General features: G+C 44.3%; 1 protein-coding gene across 2 annotated transcripts in view; it reads left to right on the forward strand.

The window, feature by feature from the left end:
* Positions 1–18,632, forward strand: part of vg (vestigial) — a 73,489-nt gene that overhangs the window by 37,344 nt on the left and 17,513 nt on the right. Inside the window, exons 2-3 of one of the 2 annotated variants that reach the window (XM_043419547.1) lie at positions 17,852–18,098; positions 18,215–18,376. In XM_043419547.1, the coding sequence (XP_043275482.1) occupies positions 17,852–18,098; positions 18,215–18,376 (409 nt within the window). The remainder of the gene's footprint in view (positions 1–17,851; positions 18,099–18,214; positions 18,377–18,632) is intronic. The other variant, XM_043419548.1, reaches the window with a different exon arrangement.

The raw sequence follows: 18,632 nt of genomic DNA on the forward strand, positions 1-18,632 counted from the left end.
TTGGCATCCGACAATACCGATTCTCCGACGCACCCGAAGCTGCGAACTTCCTCGTCCGAGTATCTTGCGGAAGCCTCCATTTCTGAAGCGTCCTGTAAATCTACTCGGCCCGTTTCATGACGTCGTCAGAATGCTCGTACGGCGATAGAAGAAGACGTGGACGCGCGGCGCATGAGTGTGCCAGAGGGAGAATGAAAAAGAGGGCGGTTAAGGTACAGAGGTGAAGAAATAAAGCATCCCACACATCTCTCCCTGGTAGACATTACGATACGTCAGAAGCTCTTTTCTCTTCGCCTCTGCCTCCTCGAGACTCACCTCGGCCCCAACGAGTAGCCCCGCAACACTGCATTCCGACTGGCTGTACTGTTTTTAGTCTAAGTACACCATTCTTCGTGATATCAGGACGGAAAGGAGAGAGTCAAAGTGTTGAGATGTCATTGGTGAGGCAGGAATTGCCTTGAAGGACGATTATCGAGAGTGGGGAGGTGTCAAATGTTTTTATTTTCCATTCAGAGAATATCCTGGGAACAGTATCATTGAATGCTCTCTGAAAATCGTCGATCAATTCTTTCTTTTTTGGTCATCCGACTCAATTGAGTTATAAAAGCGTACATGAAATGAAGATCGACTAATTACGAGCGCCATCGATGCGATACCAAGAAGGCTCACGAAATAATAATTTCTTTCCAGCCACATGTGTCGTCACAAGCAACTTCATTTTACAAGCCTTTGATCACTGGCTCGTAGAATCGGAGATACGAGTCCTCGCTGCTTTTGCGAATCGATTCGAAGGAGCCTGCACGAATTATTGGTGTCCTCGATCCGTAAATATATGTATTAACACACACACACACATCCGTATAGTATGTTTATCTGGAATGGGTTTGCTTCTTGATTTCTTCCAACGAGGGCAATGCAATTCTGCAAGTGGCCTATCGATTGAATGCGCGAATGAAAAAAACGTTGAGAGTTAATCGCGCGTTTCCGACATTAAGATAGAGTGTTGCGGCGGAAAGAGCAAGCGCGACCGAGAGAGAAGCACGGACTCGTCAATCGTTCGTCCGTCTCGCTCTCCCTTCGGCGGAGTTTATGTTTCTGGCGTTTAGACTTTTATATAGCGATTTTAAAGAGGTTTTCTTAGCTCCGATCGAGCTGTAGAGTAAAGAACTACTTGGCAGTAGCCTCGCGCGTCCGGTGTCGTTCAATATTAATTGATCGCGCGCTCGCGTGGATTCCGCGTGCAAAAGAGATCTATGCGGGTACAGTACGAGCGACGGTACCGTCGTCGTCGTCGTCGTCGTCGTCGTCGTCTCGGTTGTCGTTTCATTTCGATCGATCTCCAGCACTCTCCATTCAGCTCTCAAAGCCGAGATCTCGCTTCTCGTTTTCAACGAAACACAGTGAGAGAGATCGGGCTACCGTTCGCCTGGTATTTTTATTATCCCGTCGCGATTTCTAAGACTCTGTGTGAAACAAACACGCACGAGGACACAGACACACTTGGCACGTGAGCCTCCTCAATGGTGCGGAGCATTAGAAGTCCGTGGCGATTGCAATCAGCGCACCGTAGCAGCCTCGCTTAACAACTCATATCTCGGAAGACTCTCTTTTGCAGAGGAGAGTATAACGAGAGAGAGCGAGCGAGAGAGGTGGAAAAGGAAGCCTCGCGGGTGAGCACACGTGATAGAAAAATTCCTCGTTAAATATCTCCCGCGGACGACTTTTACGCAATGAAATGTCATAATTGCTAATAAATGTCGCACGTCCAGCACTTACCTGCCACAAACGATGTAGATTGCGCCAAAGTAAAACATACCGACGTACCCAAATATCCACACCGAATTCACCAAACACATGGGCACGGATCCCACTCTCGTGTGCCTTCGTGTGTGCGCGTACTCGCGTGGGCAATGTCAAGAAAACTTCGTACTCATGATTATTTATATTTCACTCATTCTCCAACGAGATACTCGAAATTTTTCGAATCTTTTTCCTCCTTTTTTTCGGCTATACCCCGAGTAGCACGCCTTTCTCGCGTAGCCCCTAGGTAATAAAAATTCCTCTGCGTCCACAAGATTCTATACGTATGTGTTATCCACATAAAGCGTATACACATTATAACGCGAAGCTGCCGGAAATCCTGGACCGTAACGAGGCTATGCGATAATTGAAAGTTTCACGCATTCGGCGAAAATAAAAAATAAATAACAACGATTCGGATGCCAATTGCACAATAACCTGTTGCCTTACGAAATATCCAGCGGTTTTAGAAAACTAAGAGCCTTCGATTTTTTCAGCTTCTGCACCACCGTCCCTCGCTTACGATACGCTTTGTAAATTTACGTACTGCTTCGCCGACGTTTTTTCTCGCTCTTCAAGACTCCGAGAGATTCGTTCTGCACTGGAGGCCAAATTTCTACCTGTCGCCCGGACTATCAAGTACCCCATGCGATTATGGCGCCCTCAAAGTGGCATGAAAATTCAATGTTTCCGCCCTTACACGCACGAAACTTAATTCCTGAAACGAATCTTTCGACGTTTATGTAACGCGCGCATATTCAACGACTGTGGACAATCGGAAATTTTCAGATTTTTGAAATCGATACCGGAAGCTTGAGCGTTTTTTCGAATGTGGATCATTTCCAAATTTTCTTGAGTCATGCCGCAGTGGAGAATGATTCATCGATCAACGATATTCGGCCTGCAGTAACGTACCAAAGTTATTAAGGAGTTTCGGTACAGCAGTCGATGCAATGTTGTCATGCTAATAAGCCATGTTAAGACCAAAAAATTTCTAAAAGTACAGAATTTTATAAAATTCGGTCATCGTATTCTTTAATGCCAAACTCGACGATACATATTTTTTTTAGATTTTTCTTCTACACAGTTATCGAGTTATTAAACACGAAAGATCGCGTGTCAAGCATAGCGTTTAAGGAGTTTCGGTACAAAAGTCTAAATATTAAGAAATTGATCAAATTTGGTGATAATGTTGTTCAACATCAAGTGCAAAAACACAATTTTTTTCAAAATTTTCTTCTACTTAGTTATCGAGTAATTACGCATTAAAGCAGATTTCATATGCCCGGAATGTATACCTATATATATGAAAACGCTATGCTTATAGACGTGAACCTTAGTGATCAATTACTCGATAACTGTGTAGAAGAAAAATCTTAAAAAATTTGTATTGCCAAATTTGGCACTAAAGAATATGTTCACCAAATTTTATAAAATTCTAAACTTTTTGAAATTTTTCATGTTTTTCGCATGGTTTAGCATGGCAACATTGTATTGCCCGTACCGAAACTCCTTAATAATAAGTGTTCATTCTGAGTATAAGAACTCTGCTTCAATGCTTAATTACTCGAACTATGTAGAAGAAAATTTTGAAAAAAATAGTGCTTTGCACTTTATGTTGAAGAACGTTATCACCAAATTTTGTCAATTTCTTAACATTCATTATCACGTACCGAAACTCCTTAAGCGAAATTTGACTCGGTATCGACTTTTCTAAGCTCTTGCTTTTCCTCTCTCTGTTCGTGTTATGAAATCTCATTTGAATCTCAGTTTGTATATGATTTGGGGTGCGTATCTGTACCCACAGCCAACACCCTGAGATTATCGTGATCTTTGTAACGATGTTCTCGAGGGTATCCTCGTCGATATGCCTCTCGTTTTCTAACTAGCGCCCCGCAGCCACACGCACCGCGCAGTTTACGACGAGTTTATGCGCCTGAATTAGCATACGTCCTTGCTACCATCCACCGAAGTATTTCTATACAAGGAGCCTTTTCACCGGTCGCTATAGTAAATTACGTTGCGCTGATGTAAACGTTTTTCCCTGCTGGAGTGTGGGGCTCGTACGTTTTAATGCTTTCGCGTGTTACTCTCGTGTGCGCCGAGTTGTTGCACCAGCTGAGATTTCAAGAATAATTAACCGGAAAACTCGCGATTTCAAAGCCCGCTTCGGCAGCGAATATTTATCGCTCATCGAGCTCGTAAAACAATTAACGCTCAGCCGAGCCATAAATCTGCTAGGCACAGTTTCCCATCGGCTGGGAAACTAACAGCGACTTAAACGTTATTTCGATGCACCAGTTTATAAATTTTATCTAATCCGCTTAGACTGTAAGTGGTTTTTAATGCTTTTTACTATTCATGACGAGGTTTGGTTCAATGAAAATGAAATTGTACGAATATCGAGTGAATAAACTATCGTTAAACATGCGAACGTAAATTCTTTGAGGACGCGTTTAGGGTCCACAGTCATTGATCAACTGCGCAGATTCCAAAAGGAATACAAAAAATCTTCGACTGGATCGAATTTGTGCCATCTTCGGTAGCGACGTAAAGGTGCTCAAGAGTCACCTGCTGTTACTCTCCGCCCGAGATGGAAACGCTGCGGTAGGTGAACGAGAGTGAATCCACCGACGAGAGCGTATCGGATCAGGCCTGATAACAAACACTAAAGACGACCATTTCCGTATCTCGGAACTTCGGGCTCTTAGCTTCAGTGCTTGTGTCCAAGATCACACCGATCAGCCCACACACGCACGCACGTGGACGAATCTTGACCAACGGTCATTGCCTACCCATGGATTCTCCTTCGTGCCAAACAACTCGATCGGCTCTCAGAAGCGGGAGTCTCTCTCAATCGCGCGGAATAAAAATCGTTTGTGCGAAACTCAGATACATTTTTTAATACTTTATACTTTAACGAATTACGAACTGTTGAATTTTTCGGAGGCCTTGTACAGAACTGATGACAAATTTAACTTCGTTTTTTTAAAGACGCGAAAAAGTGAAAAGTTCCACGGCTAGGTGGCGATCGCTTGTGTACTTTTTCGTTTTGATTTATTCATATATTGAACGAAAACGAGTCGACTGGAAGCGTAAATTCAAAATAACTTGGTCTTTTGTCGACTCTTCTGAATTTCGTGAAGTATTTTTCGATGGGTTTTCTCGTGTTGTTTCTGGCAGAGGTCGCAACGGGGCACAGAGACGCTCGGAAGTCAGTAGCGGCGATACGGTGCTCGTCGTGCGTAAGTAAGCAAGTGTAAGCAAGAACGAAACTCCCCGCCGGTCGATGTCGATGCTGCCGGTCTCTCGCGTCGCACCACGCTCGACTTTCCTTTGATCTTCCACCTTTGCCGGGCCGATAAGACGGCTCCGGTAGATCCCCAATAAACAAGACCAAAATCGACTGATGGCAGCAGCCGAAAAAGCATCCTGCACCGGATTCAGACCGGAGGACCAACATTTTTTCGCTCCCCAGTCTCCGACGCCTATACAACTATGGCGCAATAGTGTGTCCATGGATGAGTGTAGAACTCGGCATACAGGGTGTCCTGAACGGTAGACTTGAGGAATTTCAAACGCTCGCTCAATTTATGTAACTTTGAATTTGAACGTAATTGAAATCGACATCTGCATTCTTGCATCATTATCCGTTTAAAATTTCAAAAAAAAAACTCGATGGGACCAAATAGTAACATAAAATAATTAGCAAGAATTGAGAACTGAATTTGTCAGGAAAATGATGAAAAGGATCGGAATCCCGGGTACACTTCCTTAGTGCCTTACTGTAGAAAAATTATTGGCAAAATCGTAAAAATTTTTTCAACTCACAAAAGCGGTGACAGATAAACGTAGGATTTTTTAGTTTCAAATGTTTCGAAATATGCTATTCCAAGTATACTTTAATAAAACTGGTTCTAATGAGTCGAAGGAAGCGTCGTGTGGATTCTCTCCATCAATATAGGAGATCAGCTACGAAATTAGGTTACTCGAGTATTATGACTGCTGTGTTTTGGCATATCATTATCGATACACGGAGAGACTTTTATAGCAAAAATTACTATGTTTTTATAGTAACGTTGGACCACATCGATATTATAATAATAATCGCTGCGGAGTGTGTCAAATAATGCAAAAGTTTGGGAAACCATTGCCACACTTCATAGTAAATAACGTGATGTATTACATCAAAAATGAACACCGAGCGAATTTTGATAAAAAACATAGTAAATAATGAAATGATTTGATGAAAATTTAGGAGATAACATAGCAGTCGTTTCTCTGTGCTATACGAAAAATTGCATAGTTTCGTATTTTCCCTTTTACCACACTGAATTTTGCTCAATAACATAGCAAAACATGCGCCCACCAATTACATGAGGCGTTGCGAGTACAAACGTGAAAATTAATCAGTGGCACGTAGTAAAATTTCAAGCAATTTGTCCAGTCCAACTGACCAATTTTTAACATTTCGCCAAAGACACGAGTGACACTCAGATATCGATACATCGTTCAATGTAAGAATGTCGCGGACTTAAATTTTGCCTGTCGTACATAGTAAAACTTGAGAGAACTGCTTTCGGCATCAAAATTACTATGCACTTTGGTGAAATGTAATATAATGGCGATATAGAACAGCGCTGCTACAAAACAGCAAATTTTTCTAGCAAATTCATCCGAAATATTCGTACAAAAGTCTCTCCGTGTACGCAGAGGCACCTTTTGAGTGAAAAAATGTTCGATTATGTTAAAATATTCGAGTGACCAGTGTCTTATTGGTTGGTAAGATAAAATTGAACGAGCAATTTTCAACACTGTAGCGAGGTATCGGTGCTGTGAATCTTGAATAAAGTTTGTAGCAGGACGCTTCAAATATGGGGACATTCTCGTTGAAGACCGCCCAGAAAGGCGTTGATGACAGGAACTAATGGATATTACCCAAACGTGGCTTACGCCCGATTCTTCTTTCGTCGATATCGATAATTATGTTGGAATAAGATGCGGAGGTTCAAAATGAATATTCCAATGAACAATGAGCGGAGAATGCATATTGCGTGGCACGTACGAGCGGCGCGGTAGTTTGAGGCGTTCCAGAATTCAACGACTTTCGTATCTTTCCCCGTCCCGTTCCTGCGGGCTTGGAACCGAGAAGCGTTGCCGTTAATCGCGAAAAGTAGTACATAAAGCGACGAATTGAATAATGAAAAAAGGAAATGTGTGTCGATGCGATGACACCTGTGCATCAGGCGTCGGCTGACAAATTGCTCCTCGCATGTGCGCATAACTCGTGAGCACATATGCATGAACTTCGTGATGGAAAATTGCGCGAAACGTGCGCTCGAAATCTTTTTTTCCCAAACGAATGCGGTGAGAATCGCATCGTTTCGCAAATTAAATGAATTGCGCGAGGGCAATAATAAAAGGGGTGCCGCTATCGGTGTCTTCTCGCCAAAAATGATTGTGTGCCTACTTGCGCGCAATGCCGATGCGAGGTACGCGGCGACGGCGGCGTTCGTTTCATCAGGTCAAACCGATCGCAAGTCCACGCTCGAAATGGAACTGTTCAGGGCACTTGTCGCGTCACGATTATTCTTGTAGATGCTCAACTCTTGGCATTCATACATTAACTACTTCCGTCGAACATACGTGTAGCGAGTACACGTTTCAACAGTAAGTCAAGTACAAATTCACACACGAGCACTCGGATATAATATGTAAATATGTGAAGTTTATTACTGCTCGCGTCGTCAGAGTTTTGATATGCGAACACATTGTACCGCGGGGATGGATCACGCGGGCGCGTGCCGATGAATATTCCAGTGACTGGAACCGCGGAGCTTCTTTTATGGAGCTTTTCCTCAGGTCTGCAAAAGTATTTTGTTCCATGCAGACCAGCGAGACAGCTTTGCACATCAGGGGAAGAATCTTTGATCGATGCGAGTGTTTGTGTAACCTGCGAAACCTGCTAATCAATGAATAATACGACTCGACAAAAAAAATTTTGTAGATTGGTTGCTTTTGTGATAGTTATAATAATAATACTCATTTTCATGTTTTCAGAGGAATTTTTATTAATTTTGATACATTCAACAATACCCCGGGATAAAACTGGGGTTCTTACTTTGACACAGTGTCTCCAGGTGGCACTCAAGCGATAAACGATAATCAGGTGTTTTGTGCAAGCAGAGAACATATATTTACATGGAACAACAGGGCCCGTGTTCATTTTTGAATCATTTTCCACTTTTTTGTAAGCTAGTTTGATAGTTAAAATGAATCAAAATAATTTTACATTTATATTTTTATGGTTTTACACGATGCTGAAATTTGCCATGTCGGAGTCCAACGAAATTAGCGAAAATAACATTTTTAATTCACCAATTTTTGCTTTCTCATAAGGAAGCTATGTGATGATGAAATTTTTTTTTTCTCGTTTTCAATGTGAATGTGCTCAAAATGTCCCAAACATCGAAAAATCATCGTGTGTGTGTGTGTGTGTGTTATGGCACTGCAAAATTCAAACGCTTTTAACTCGAAAACGATTTCTACTTCGACGCTCTAACTTCCGAAAATTTTAAGATTTATTACTAATTTTTTTTTTTTATAAACAAATTATCATTATAGGAAGGTTAGTATTGAATTTGGGAAGTATCTGTTGAGCGGTTTAAATTTTATAATTTTTGGAATTTTACACGAAAATATGAGTTTTTCGAAAAATCGTCTAACCGTTTTAATTTTTGGAAATTTTATAAGATATTGCGTATAAGTCTGTACTTCCTCTATACTTTCCAGCAAAGTTGTCGGAATTATTTAATTCAAATGTAAATAGAAAAACGATGAAAATTGAAACTTGTAAATTATTTTTTCTGATGGCTCCTCATTCAGTTTTAGGAGCAATATATAAGCCTAAAAAGGTAACAAATTGTTTTCTCAAGCTTTTAAAATAATGCTGAAAGCTCCCTCTATGAGGAAGCCAAAATGAAAAAAATAGCACCTTATAGAGTAAGCTTTGAGCATCGTGCATCCTGACCATCTTGAGGAAGCAATTTGCAAATTTTTTTATTTCACGAATCATTGATGTAGACTGAGCAGCACCTATATACGAATTGCAAATTAGACAGGTAACGGAATTGGATAATTACTGAAATTTTTGTAGAGTTTTTTCAGATCATTTCGTTGGACGTCAACGCTGCAAACTTCAGTGTCATAGTTTTATTATAAAATAAACATTAAAATCATTCATTTTAAAAAACATCGTTCAAATGTTCTCCTGCCTACAAAAGCAAACTTTTTCATGCCATGTAATTTTATTTTCGTTCACATATCATTGAATCTACCAAAATTTCGTACTTAAATGCCAATGTCAAATTTTGTGTTGATCCATGTAATCGCTTTTAACGCATTAACGCATTAACGCATGTCAGAGCAGAGGACTGCTAATAAACCGATGAAATTATCAGGAAATTTGTATGCAAACTTCGTACCATTGCGGCGTACTCTGCGTGCAGCACATATTCGCGAACATCCTTTCCTCAACTTCCTCCCGCGTCTTCATCGTTTGCATTTACGAATGTATATAGTTCCATCTGTTCGCGTATATTTAATTAATTTTGCTTCATGCTTCCACCGCTACACGAGTATCGATGAAACTCTTTGAGTTGTATGCCGATCGGGCGGAGTGCGGCTCGTGAGTTTATAATGACCTAATCGAGTGTCGGCCATGTCGTTGTTGGTATTTGTGTAGCAATCGTTAAGAAATATCTCTCATTGCTATTAAGAAGCTCGTACATGTAGACATGAATGAATGTATATAGATATATTGATTCGTACATAAATAAACACGTGTCTATACCAATGTGGCAAAAGGTAAAGGAACACCGGCATCAAATACAGATGGTGCGGTGGGCTCCATATATCCCTTAATCGTTGATACCTGCGTCGAGAACTCTCCGAGAAGTTCTTGCCACAGTACGTATATCTGTATGCGTGCATTCGAGCAAAGAGCTAAGTCAGTGATCGGTATAAACGGAGTTGCACCTAGTTGAGTACGTGCCCGGTCTTCGGTACAACTTCTAATGCTCTTTATTTTCTCTCTCTCTCTCTCTCTGTTTCTGCGGTCTAAGAATCGAATGGCTCGATTTGTAGAGGCGAGGAATGAAGGGAAAAAGCACATACGAGTTAGTTGAAAACAACTGTGTGTATCCCAGTCAGTGACTCCGTATCAGACATTCAGCGATACTTACATTCACATTGGGCGTAAACAGAAATGATTTTGAGTGAACATGGTAAGTGTATTGATTCGGGATACACGGAGAAAACGGATTCGTTTTGTATAGTGAGGAATGTATAATTTTTCAAGAATTTTCAAAGTGTTTAGCCAACGACTACAAACAGCATAGTTTTTTTTTTTTAATTTTCCTATTTTTCGTCCCTTGGGTGTTATTCATCGTGCCAGAATAGCACTTACAATGAGCGGAAATGTATTGTAAATCACAAATTTTCACTGTCAGCATAGTAAATTCAATGATAAATACACGAATATGCACCGAATACGTGTGACATTTTACCATAAATATAGTTTTTTTCAGAGTTGTCCGAGCATACTTTACGATATAAAAATTTGAAGTGACTGAAAATATTTTTCACTATGCTTATAGAGAAAAAGAGTCTCGAGTCTTTTGAATATAAGTTATGGTTATTGGTCTTTTTACTGTGGCGGATAGAACAATTCTTATTACTCCTCTTTGAATTAATACTGCAATCCAGTCCGTATATATACGTGCATTCAAAAAGTTCCGGGACAAATTTTTTTTACGAAAGGAGAAAAGAGCTAGGAAAAAAGTTTTTATTTAATTTTCAACATAGTCCCCCCCCTTCTCTACACAAATTTTACAGCGGTCGTACAGTCGTTGGAAGGCCCGCGAAAATTCTTCTTCGGAAATGGCCTTGAGTGTGGCGGTCACTCCTCGTTTTATGGCCTCTACATCCTGAAAACGCTCGCCCTTCATGGCAATTTTAATCTTGGGAAATAGAAAAAAGTCCGCTGGAGCCAGATCTGGTGAGTATGGTGGGTGGCGGATCACAGTAACTGATTTTTTGGTCAAAAATTCTGAAACGAGGATCGAGGAATGAGAGGGCGCATTGTCATGCAAGAGAAACCAATCGCCACTACTGTAAAGTTCTGGCCTTATGCGTCGAATCCGCTTCAAAAGTCTGTCCAGCACATCTTTATAAAATGCTGCATTCACCGTCTGGCCGGTTGGCACAAACTCGCTGTGGATAATTCCATGAGAATCGAAAAAAGAAATGAACATCGTTTTGATTTTGGATTTGGTTGCGCGAACTTTGAGGGGCCGTCCTTCCTCCTGGCTTCTCCATTCAGCAGACTGGCGTTTCGTTGTGGGATCGTATTGAAAACACCATGTTTCATCACCAGTTACAATTTTATTTAAGAAATTTTCATGCGTGTTAGCCCAGTCAAGAAAATTGAGTGAAGCGTCGAGACGCCACTGTTTTTGATCCAGCGTCAGTGAGTGAGGAACAAATTTTGCGCAAATTTTTTTTTTACCAAGAACGTCGTGTAAAATATGATAAACGCTTCCTACACTGATGTTTAGCTTCCTAGATAATGTTTCAACCGAAACGCGTGGATTGGAAGCCACCAGCGTGCGCACTCGTTCGACATTATCGTCTGTTGTTGACGTGGAGGGACGCCCCTCGCGCGGATCGTCTTCCAGCGACTCACGGCCGTTTTTAAATCGTCCATACCACTCAAAAACCTTGCTTCGGCTTAAACAATCCTCGCCATATGCAGTTTTTAACATTTGATAAGTTTCGGAACCACTTTTTCCCAATTTGAAACAAAATTTGATAGCGGCACGTTGCTCCATTTCGCAAATTGTGACCGACCGATATAAACACGTTTACTTCAACCAAACAAAACTTCACTTCGAATGAGGTTAGAGCGCTGAAATCTCGAATGTAGATAGTCGAAGGATGGTATTAACTAGTTCCAACGTTGCGCGAGAGGTGGCGCTGATCGTAGATTTTATAGAAATTTAGTCCCGGAACTTTTTGAATGCACATAGTACGGTCCCCGAGATATTATATTCCTAGTACTTTCCTCTAGAATTTTTGGCTTCGTTTTCTCCGTGTAAATGAGTGTGTGGAAAGGTAGAAGGTTGGGTGATCGTCAAATGTTTTATTGAGATTATGATCATAGGTTTTGAATGGGCAGTTCAAATCGACGGGATCAATGTTCGACGGTTGTAGTACACTTATAATGAACGAGAAATCTGGAGGAATACGGATTCGAAGTATGCAGTATCGTGTAACATTAAACCCATAACTTTTGGTTTATGTGTAAGCGTATCGCTGCCGCACCGTCGTCCACCTGGCGCGAGCTCGGCTTATTCATTCGCTAATGAACGAAATTCAACTAAAGAGAACTCGTTCCGCGCGCGGTGTGCTTATCGAAGTGGTAAGGCAACCCACTCGCTCCTTCACTGTGCGAGTGATCGGAACGAAAGATCACGTGTTGTACCAGAGGCAGCAGGAAAGGGGAGAGTGGGCGCGCAAGGACGAAAAGGACGAAGAAGAGAAAGGGTGAGAAGACGAAGAGAGCTGGAGAAGAAGAAGCAGGAAGATGGGAGAATGAAACTCTGCGATCTCTCGCATTCGGCTCCTCTCACGCGGCTAAGATTGAGAGTCGGACTCCTCTCATCTTCGAGGGAAGATAGGAGAATCGTGTCGACGAATGGCCGTGTCCAGCAAACAAATTGCGAGATACCCCCATGGCCACATGGTAGCTTGTTACCAGCTTTATCTCCTTTTCTCTTTCCCCTCTCTTTCTCTTTGCCTTACTTCTTTCCTCTCGTTTCTTCCTCGGCGAATCTCCCACCAGCGATTCCTACTATCTCCCCTTTTCTCCTCTCCCTTTCTCTCTCTTTCTTCGCATCGTCTTTTTACTTCGCTTTCTCAATCCTTGCCACGTAGCTCCGTGGCTACTACCTTCGTAACCGGAACGTCCGGGCTTTCCTCTTTTGCCTCACCCCGCCTCCTCTCTGTTCCACGACTCTCTCGCGTTGACCATCATCCTCTTTTGCCATATCTTGACAGACCCTGGCACCAGCTTAGCCCACGGTGCATAGATTGACGGAGATGCTTGCTCGACTCGGGACGCGAATTGATGTGGGAACCTCGTGATTCGCTGTCTGATCGGATCGCCGAGGTGTGTTACACACTTCCCATCGAGATCGAAACCGCAGCCATTATTTATAATATCGTTGTCGACTATTCTTCATCCCTTTCGGACATTCGTGCTTGCTCATTCGACCGAGCGCTTTTTTCCTTTATTTTCTTCCATTCCCGATCCCAAGATACGCGATGCTATCAATCCAAAATTATTTTAGTTTCACCGTTTTTTAATTCTGTCCAATGGATCGAGAATCGTTCTGGTAGCAGGAGCAGGATTCGTTCGGCTGCGAGCATAGAAATTCACAGGTGCTTTGCGCAAAGAATAATCACAGCGAGTGACACATTCCGAAAGAAGAAACGATTCGAAGCATCGTGTACACGCAACTCCGCTCTATAGCGATGACACTGCCTGAAATGAATTCTTCATACGTCGAGGATCCTTCTTTAGAGAGGAATCGAGTCGATCGAGCGGAGTGAGATGATACGAGGAAGGAAACCTTTCGCGTTTCCCTTCCGATGTAATAAAGATCGGGTCCGCGTATCGTCGCCGCGCGGTACAAGCATCACGATCTTTCGGCCTTTTCCCGGTTAGCAGAGAGTCGTCGCGGATTCGACGGGGATTCACGTCGTTCAGGGCGACCGCAGGAAGCAAGAGGTAGGAAAGGAGCGTGCACGAGAGAGCGGGACACGAGCGAAGAAGGGAGAGAAAGAGAAAGAGCGATGAGAGCCATCCACGGAATGCTTTGAAGGACCCGCGCCGAGATCGTGCGAGCGCAGTTCTCGTCGTTGTCCTCCTCGCGGAGAGAACGGAAAGAAGCTTCGTGCTACGATCAGGCCCGGGCTCCACGGAAAGCTGCTCACTGCAGATCTTCCTATATACACACACAGCACTCCAGTCTCGATGTACGTCCGTGTGGTTGGAGCCTACGGGAAGGACGCGAGGCTGGTGTAAAACGATCACGAGAACGCAATGAGAGTCGAAGGTTGCCCTCTTCTTCTGTCTCTTCTATAGAGCGCTCCCCACACCTCGATTAATTACCACATTGTCGACCGCGAATTAAGCGCCTCGTGTATAGACATACTGCGCTCGCGACGAGCGTATTTCATTTAATTCTCTCTTTCTGCACAATTCTTCTCGTCAGTGACTTACAGCTTCCGCGAAGTTTTCTTCCTAACGCGCACAATGCGGCGGAGTCAGCATTTTCTGTGGGGCGAGCGACGTTAATTTTTCTTATCTAGATATTTATCTATCCCGAAGAATCAAGGCTGGAGAACGATTTTAGATGATAAACGACTCGACGCACCTTGAAGACTCTCCCTGCGAGACGAGCACTCGTATTCGGATTCGCGTCTCGGTTATTCCGGCGTAGATTGGCTCATGAATATCGCGAAACGCCGGCGTGAGAATGATGTTGACGAAGCATCGACGGATGCCGGTTCCGCGAAACTTAAACTGTTTCCTGTATTTATACAAATGTGGGAAAAATATTGTTTGCCGAAAGGAAGTACGAGGATCGCGATAACTCCGCTGTTGACCAGGTGTCGTCCCGGTTTCGCGCACGTGGGCGTGAAATATTTCTCTCTCGAGAGGCTATCCGGACGTGTATAAAGTTGAGTTCTCTCGCGGGCTCATCACTCGACCGGAGAGTCATTTCGAGCGGGCGTTCTACCACGTGGATCTCCCTCTCGGCCGTTTCTCTCGTCGCGGAGCGGCCTTCGGATCTTTCTTGATAGTGTAACGCCATCAAGAACCTCGAGGAGTGAGAAACTACGTCGTTTATCGCTGGCGAACGCGAGCGCGAGCGAGCGGCTCTCGTGCGAAAATGCGACGAAAATTTTCGAGTCCCAGCTTATAAGCGCGTCTTTAAAGTCTCCGGCCTTTGAAAATCATACATGCGTTTGTGAACATACGTCTGTGCGTGTGCTGCTCGGCGGTTCAGAGCTCGCAACAGTGATGTACTGCAGCGCGGAATGTCGGCACGGAGTTTATTAGAGCAGATAATGATAACATCTCGAGAGGCGTAGACCGTTCTTGCACTGTGTATTGCGTGCAATTCGAGTCCACAACGAACACACATGCGGGCGAGTACCACAAAGTGTGTGCTTATGTACGAAAACGTTCGCGTATCCATGCGCGCATCTACACTTTGCTTCTATCATCATCTTTCTTTCGGGGAGATCTTCCGTCCATTCATTTTTTCTCCAACTTTCCATCTTCGTCACCCTCTATGTCTTCCTCTCCGCCCCCTTTCGTCTCTTTATTTCACATAGTTTCCTCCTCGTCCCGAGACTAAGACGAGGCTCGACTCGACTAAACTACGACCTACCGTGCAGCATGTGCACAGTAGCATAGAAAAAGAACACAGTCTCGAAGTGGCATCCCACACGCACCCCCGCCTTCTCACCGAAGAAGCACTCGCCAACATACATCACCGTCAACTTATTCCTGTTTGGCTTTCGTGCGTTCAGAGGAGCAGCGCATATCGTGCCGGCACACACCCTGGTCCCAACTACTGATGCATGCGAGTAATTGCTTAGGCGGAGTATTGCGAGGGCTCGCTTCTACGAGCCGAGACTCTATCTCTTGTCAACGTCGGCTGCAGTTCATCTGGTTTGCCTGCTTACCGTGGTCGATGCTTTGTGCGATTTGTGCAGAGCTGAAACTAACCCGGTGCCTTTGGTAGCGTACTTGGTAATCAAATTTGAATCTTTGGACAATTCAACTTCGTGGAAGATGGAGACTGGGACTGGGCAAGTGGTTTTTTTACACCGGAAACTCGAATTGCTTCGCTGTTTCGAGGCTCGGCCAATGCGAATGGAAGAGTCGAAGGTAAATCTTGACCGAAGCTCGCATTGGTGGAGGCGTGCGGTTGTCCCAGTGCAGAAAGTTAACCAAGACTAGCCGCTTCACGCGACCCTCGTGACTCCTTAATTTATACACGCCCAGCTCGTTGATTGCTCGTAAGAAAGCATGCACGTGATGGGTATGGTGGGGGCTCGATTCGCCGACGTCTTTCTGCCAATCTACCAACGCTTCTTCGCGTCAGAATGCGGCTTCCGGTGAACAGCCAATAAAATTTCAGGCACCAAATTACGCGAAGATGTATTGTCCCAGTATCCGACTCAACTTTAGCATCTCAATATTAATTTCGACTCGATCGGAGTGAAAAAAAGTAAAAATCTGCATTCGCAGAGGATCGTTTCGAAGTTCATTCTCTAACTGAGAAGCGAAATGTCATGCCCGGCTGCAATCTTCATTGGCATTCGGTAGCGTATCATTGGAAACCTAATGAATAGATACAGTAGCCGCGAATCGATGAAGAGGGAATAGTGCATCGCGAGCGATGCAGTCATAGACGACGCTCTGTTCGGTCTCATTGGATGAAAGATTGTAGCCTCTGTCGGTGTGGCCATTTATGTGTGCGAGGCTCAACGGAGACGACCAACAACGACGACGAGAGGATGATACAAAGCGAGCTGCGATCCTCGCGGATCTCTCGCAATCCCGAGTCGCATAGTTGGACCCTGAGGCGCGCTATTTGCAGCCGCTCGATCCTCGCCACTTGTGTGGACGTGAGCGACATCCTCTACCGACACTCGTGCTATGGACGTCACCAACGCCCGGCATCGCTATGTCACTCAATGGAACTCTCGTTCAACATTTATATATCTATACAACACCCCCGTCGTCTCTCTTCGTATCGTTCGATCGGCTTCTGTCATCGACGACCTCGACTCATCCTCTTCTCAATCTCTGCCTCTTCCTCCTCTCTCTCTCTCTCTCTCTCTCTCTCTTGTGCAGTTGCACGATCATATCTCTTCGTATCGCGTTCCTCGGACATCGACGTACTCAATAGGAATTTGAATGCACAATGACAGTCACTAATACCTGGATTGATGATCCCGGGAGTGCTCATGCTGGTACGTACGACGAGTTTTGTTCCTTTGGAATCGAACGTTCGAAACGCTCTCGTGTATACTGTGTTCAAAACTTCGAGGGACATTATTATATATCCGTCTTGGCGATAGAGCCGAGCAACGGTGACGTTGCAGCTTTCGGACCATCATTAAGAATCAACGACGGCGATTGTCCGTATGATTATGACATGCTAGGAGCGACGTCTATATCCAAATGCAGGGCTTCTTATTTGAATTGTTTCTAGAGCAAGGTACAACAGCGCAAAGTTTCTGATTCGATGGTGACTCCACGTCTCTCACGCTATTGAAGTACTCCACTCGTGCTAATAGAAAACAACGTTCGCCGCGTCCATATACAACGTTCCGTTTGTATAAAGCCATTCCGTGCGGTTTACGCCTGCCGGAATCGGAAAAAGCGAAGAACTTTATTTCACGGGATCGCAAAGCGAGAAGCGTTCCAAAGCGAACCAGAGCTCCCGGATTATATCGTCTCTTTACGAGTTTTCCGTCAACGATCCCCATAAATTCCATTGTTCTCCGGACCAATCCGGCCGCATTCTGCTGGCCCAGCCAGTATGCAAAGCCTCTCTTTCATTCTCCTCGTTCAAGAGCTTCGTACTTTCTACACTTTGCGTGCTCGATGTAGGATGAGTAGATGGGGCAGGGCATTAAATGGAACGTTCATCGATTTCTCGACACCTCTTGCGAGCGGTGCGGAGACTCGATGATCGCGGTAACAATGGCCATTACGCGTGCTCTATTTCCCTACAAAATTGTCCATTTTCCCAACGTCGATTGAAAGTCTACGAAAAATTATGCGTTCGATGATCTCACGTGATCTTGATTATCATCCTTTCATATATTCCTTCGCAAATGAAGCTCAGCAGCTTCTACAGGCTAATACTGTGAGTGAACCATTTGACTTCTCATGTTACAGCTCAATGTTCACCAAAGATCCTTGGAAGCTGCGGGTCTGGAGTTGTGTGCAGCAAGCGGAAGTGTACCTCAAGGCCAGCCGAGCAGTGCGGGATCGGTCGGATCGGCGCCGAGTCCGGCGTCACCGAGACCAACGCCGCCTCAACCAAGACCTCCTCTCGCGACCGCAACAACCACGTCGCAACCCTCGAGAACGTTGGACGACGACAGATCGACGGATGGTGAGAGAATTGCCTCGTGTATTCATGGTACTAAACAATGCTATAGCACTGGCGAGTCTCTCGACGTTTCTCATATGTCAGTTGGTTAATATGTCTGTTAAAACTGAGGTTCGGATTGATGGAAAAAACATTGTTTTATGCAGCGGTAGGACCTGCTGGGACAGCGGCTGAGGATTCCGAGGACGGTGAGAGCAGAGCTCAGTACATAAACGCCAACTGCGTTGTATTTACGCATTATCGAGGGGACGCAGCTTCCGAAGTTGAAGAGCACTTTCAGAGAGCATTAGCACATGACAAGCTCAAAGGTTAGTGTGTTTGCAGCAGCGTTTCTGTGCCTTTCCTCGCTGACGATGCGTCCCTCGAAGTGACGCTTTCCTCCAATCCAGTGCCAGTCGAACTCCATTAATTTCTTTGATTCCTACGCTTCCAAGTTTCCACCGAAATGGTAAAGCCACGCAGCCCCGCCGACTATTCTCTCTCCTCGCTCGGTGCCGCGAAGTAATAAAGTGCGCCATTAGCTCGACAACGCTAACAAGCGCCTAACAATTGTTTTCCCGTCGT

This window comes from Venturia canescens, chromosome 5 (assembly GCF_019457755.1).
Source record: "Venturia canescens isolate UGA chromosome 5, ASM1945775v1, whole genome shotgun sequence".
In the NCBI taxonomy this organism is placed as follows: domain Eukaryota; kingdom Metazoa; phylum Arthropoda; class Insecta; order Hymenoptera; family Ichneumonidae; genus Venturia; species Venturia canescens.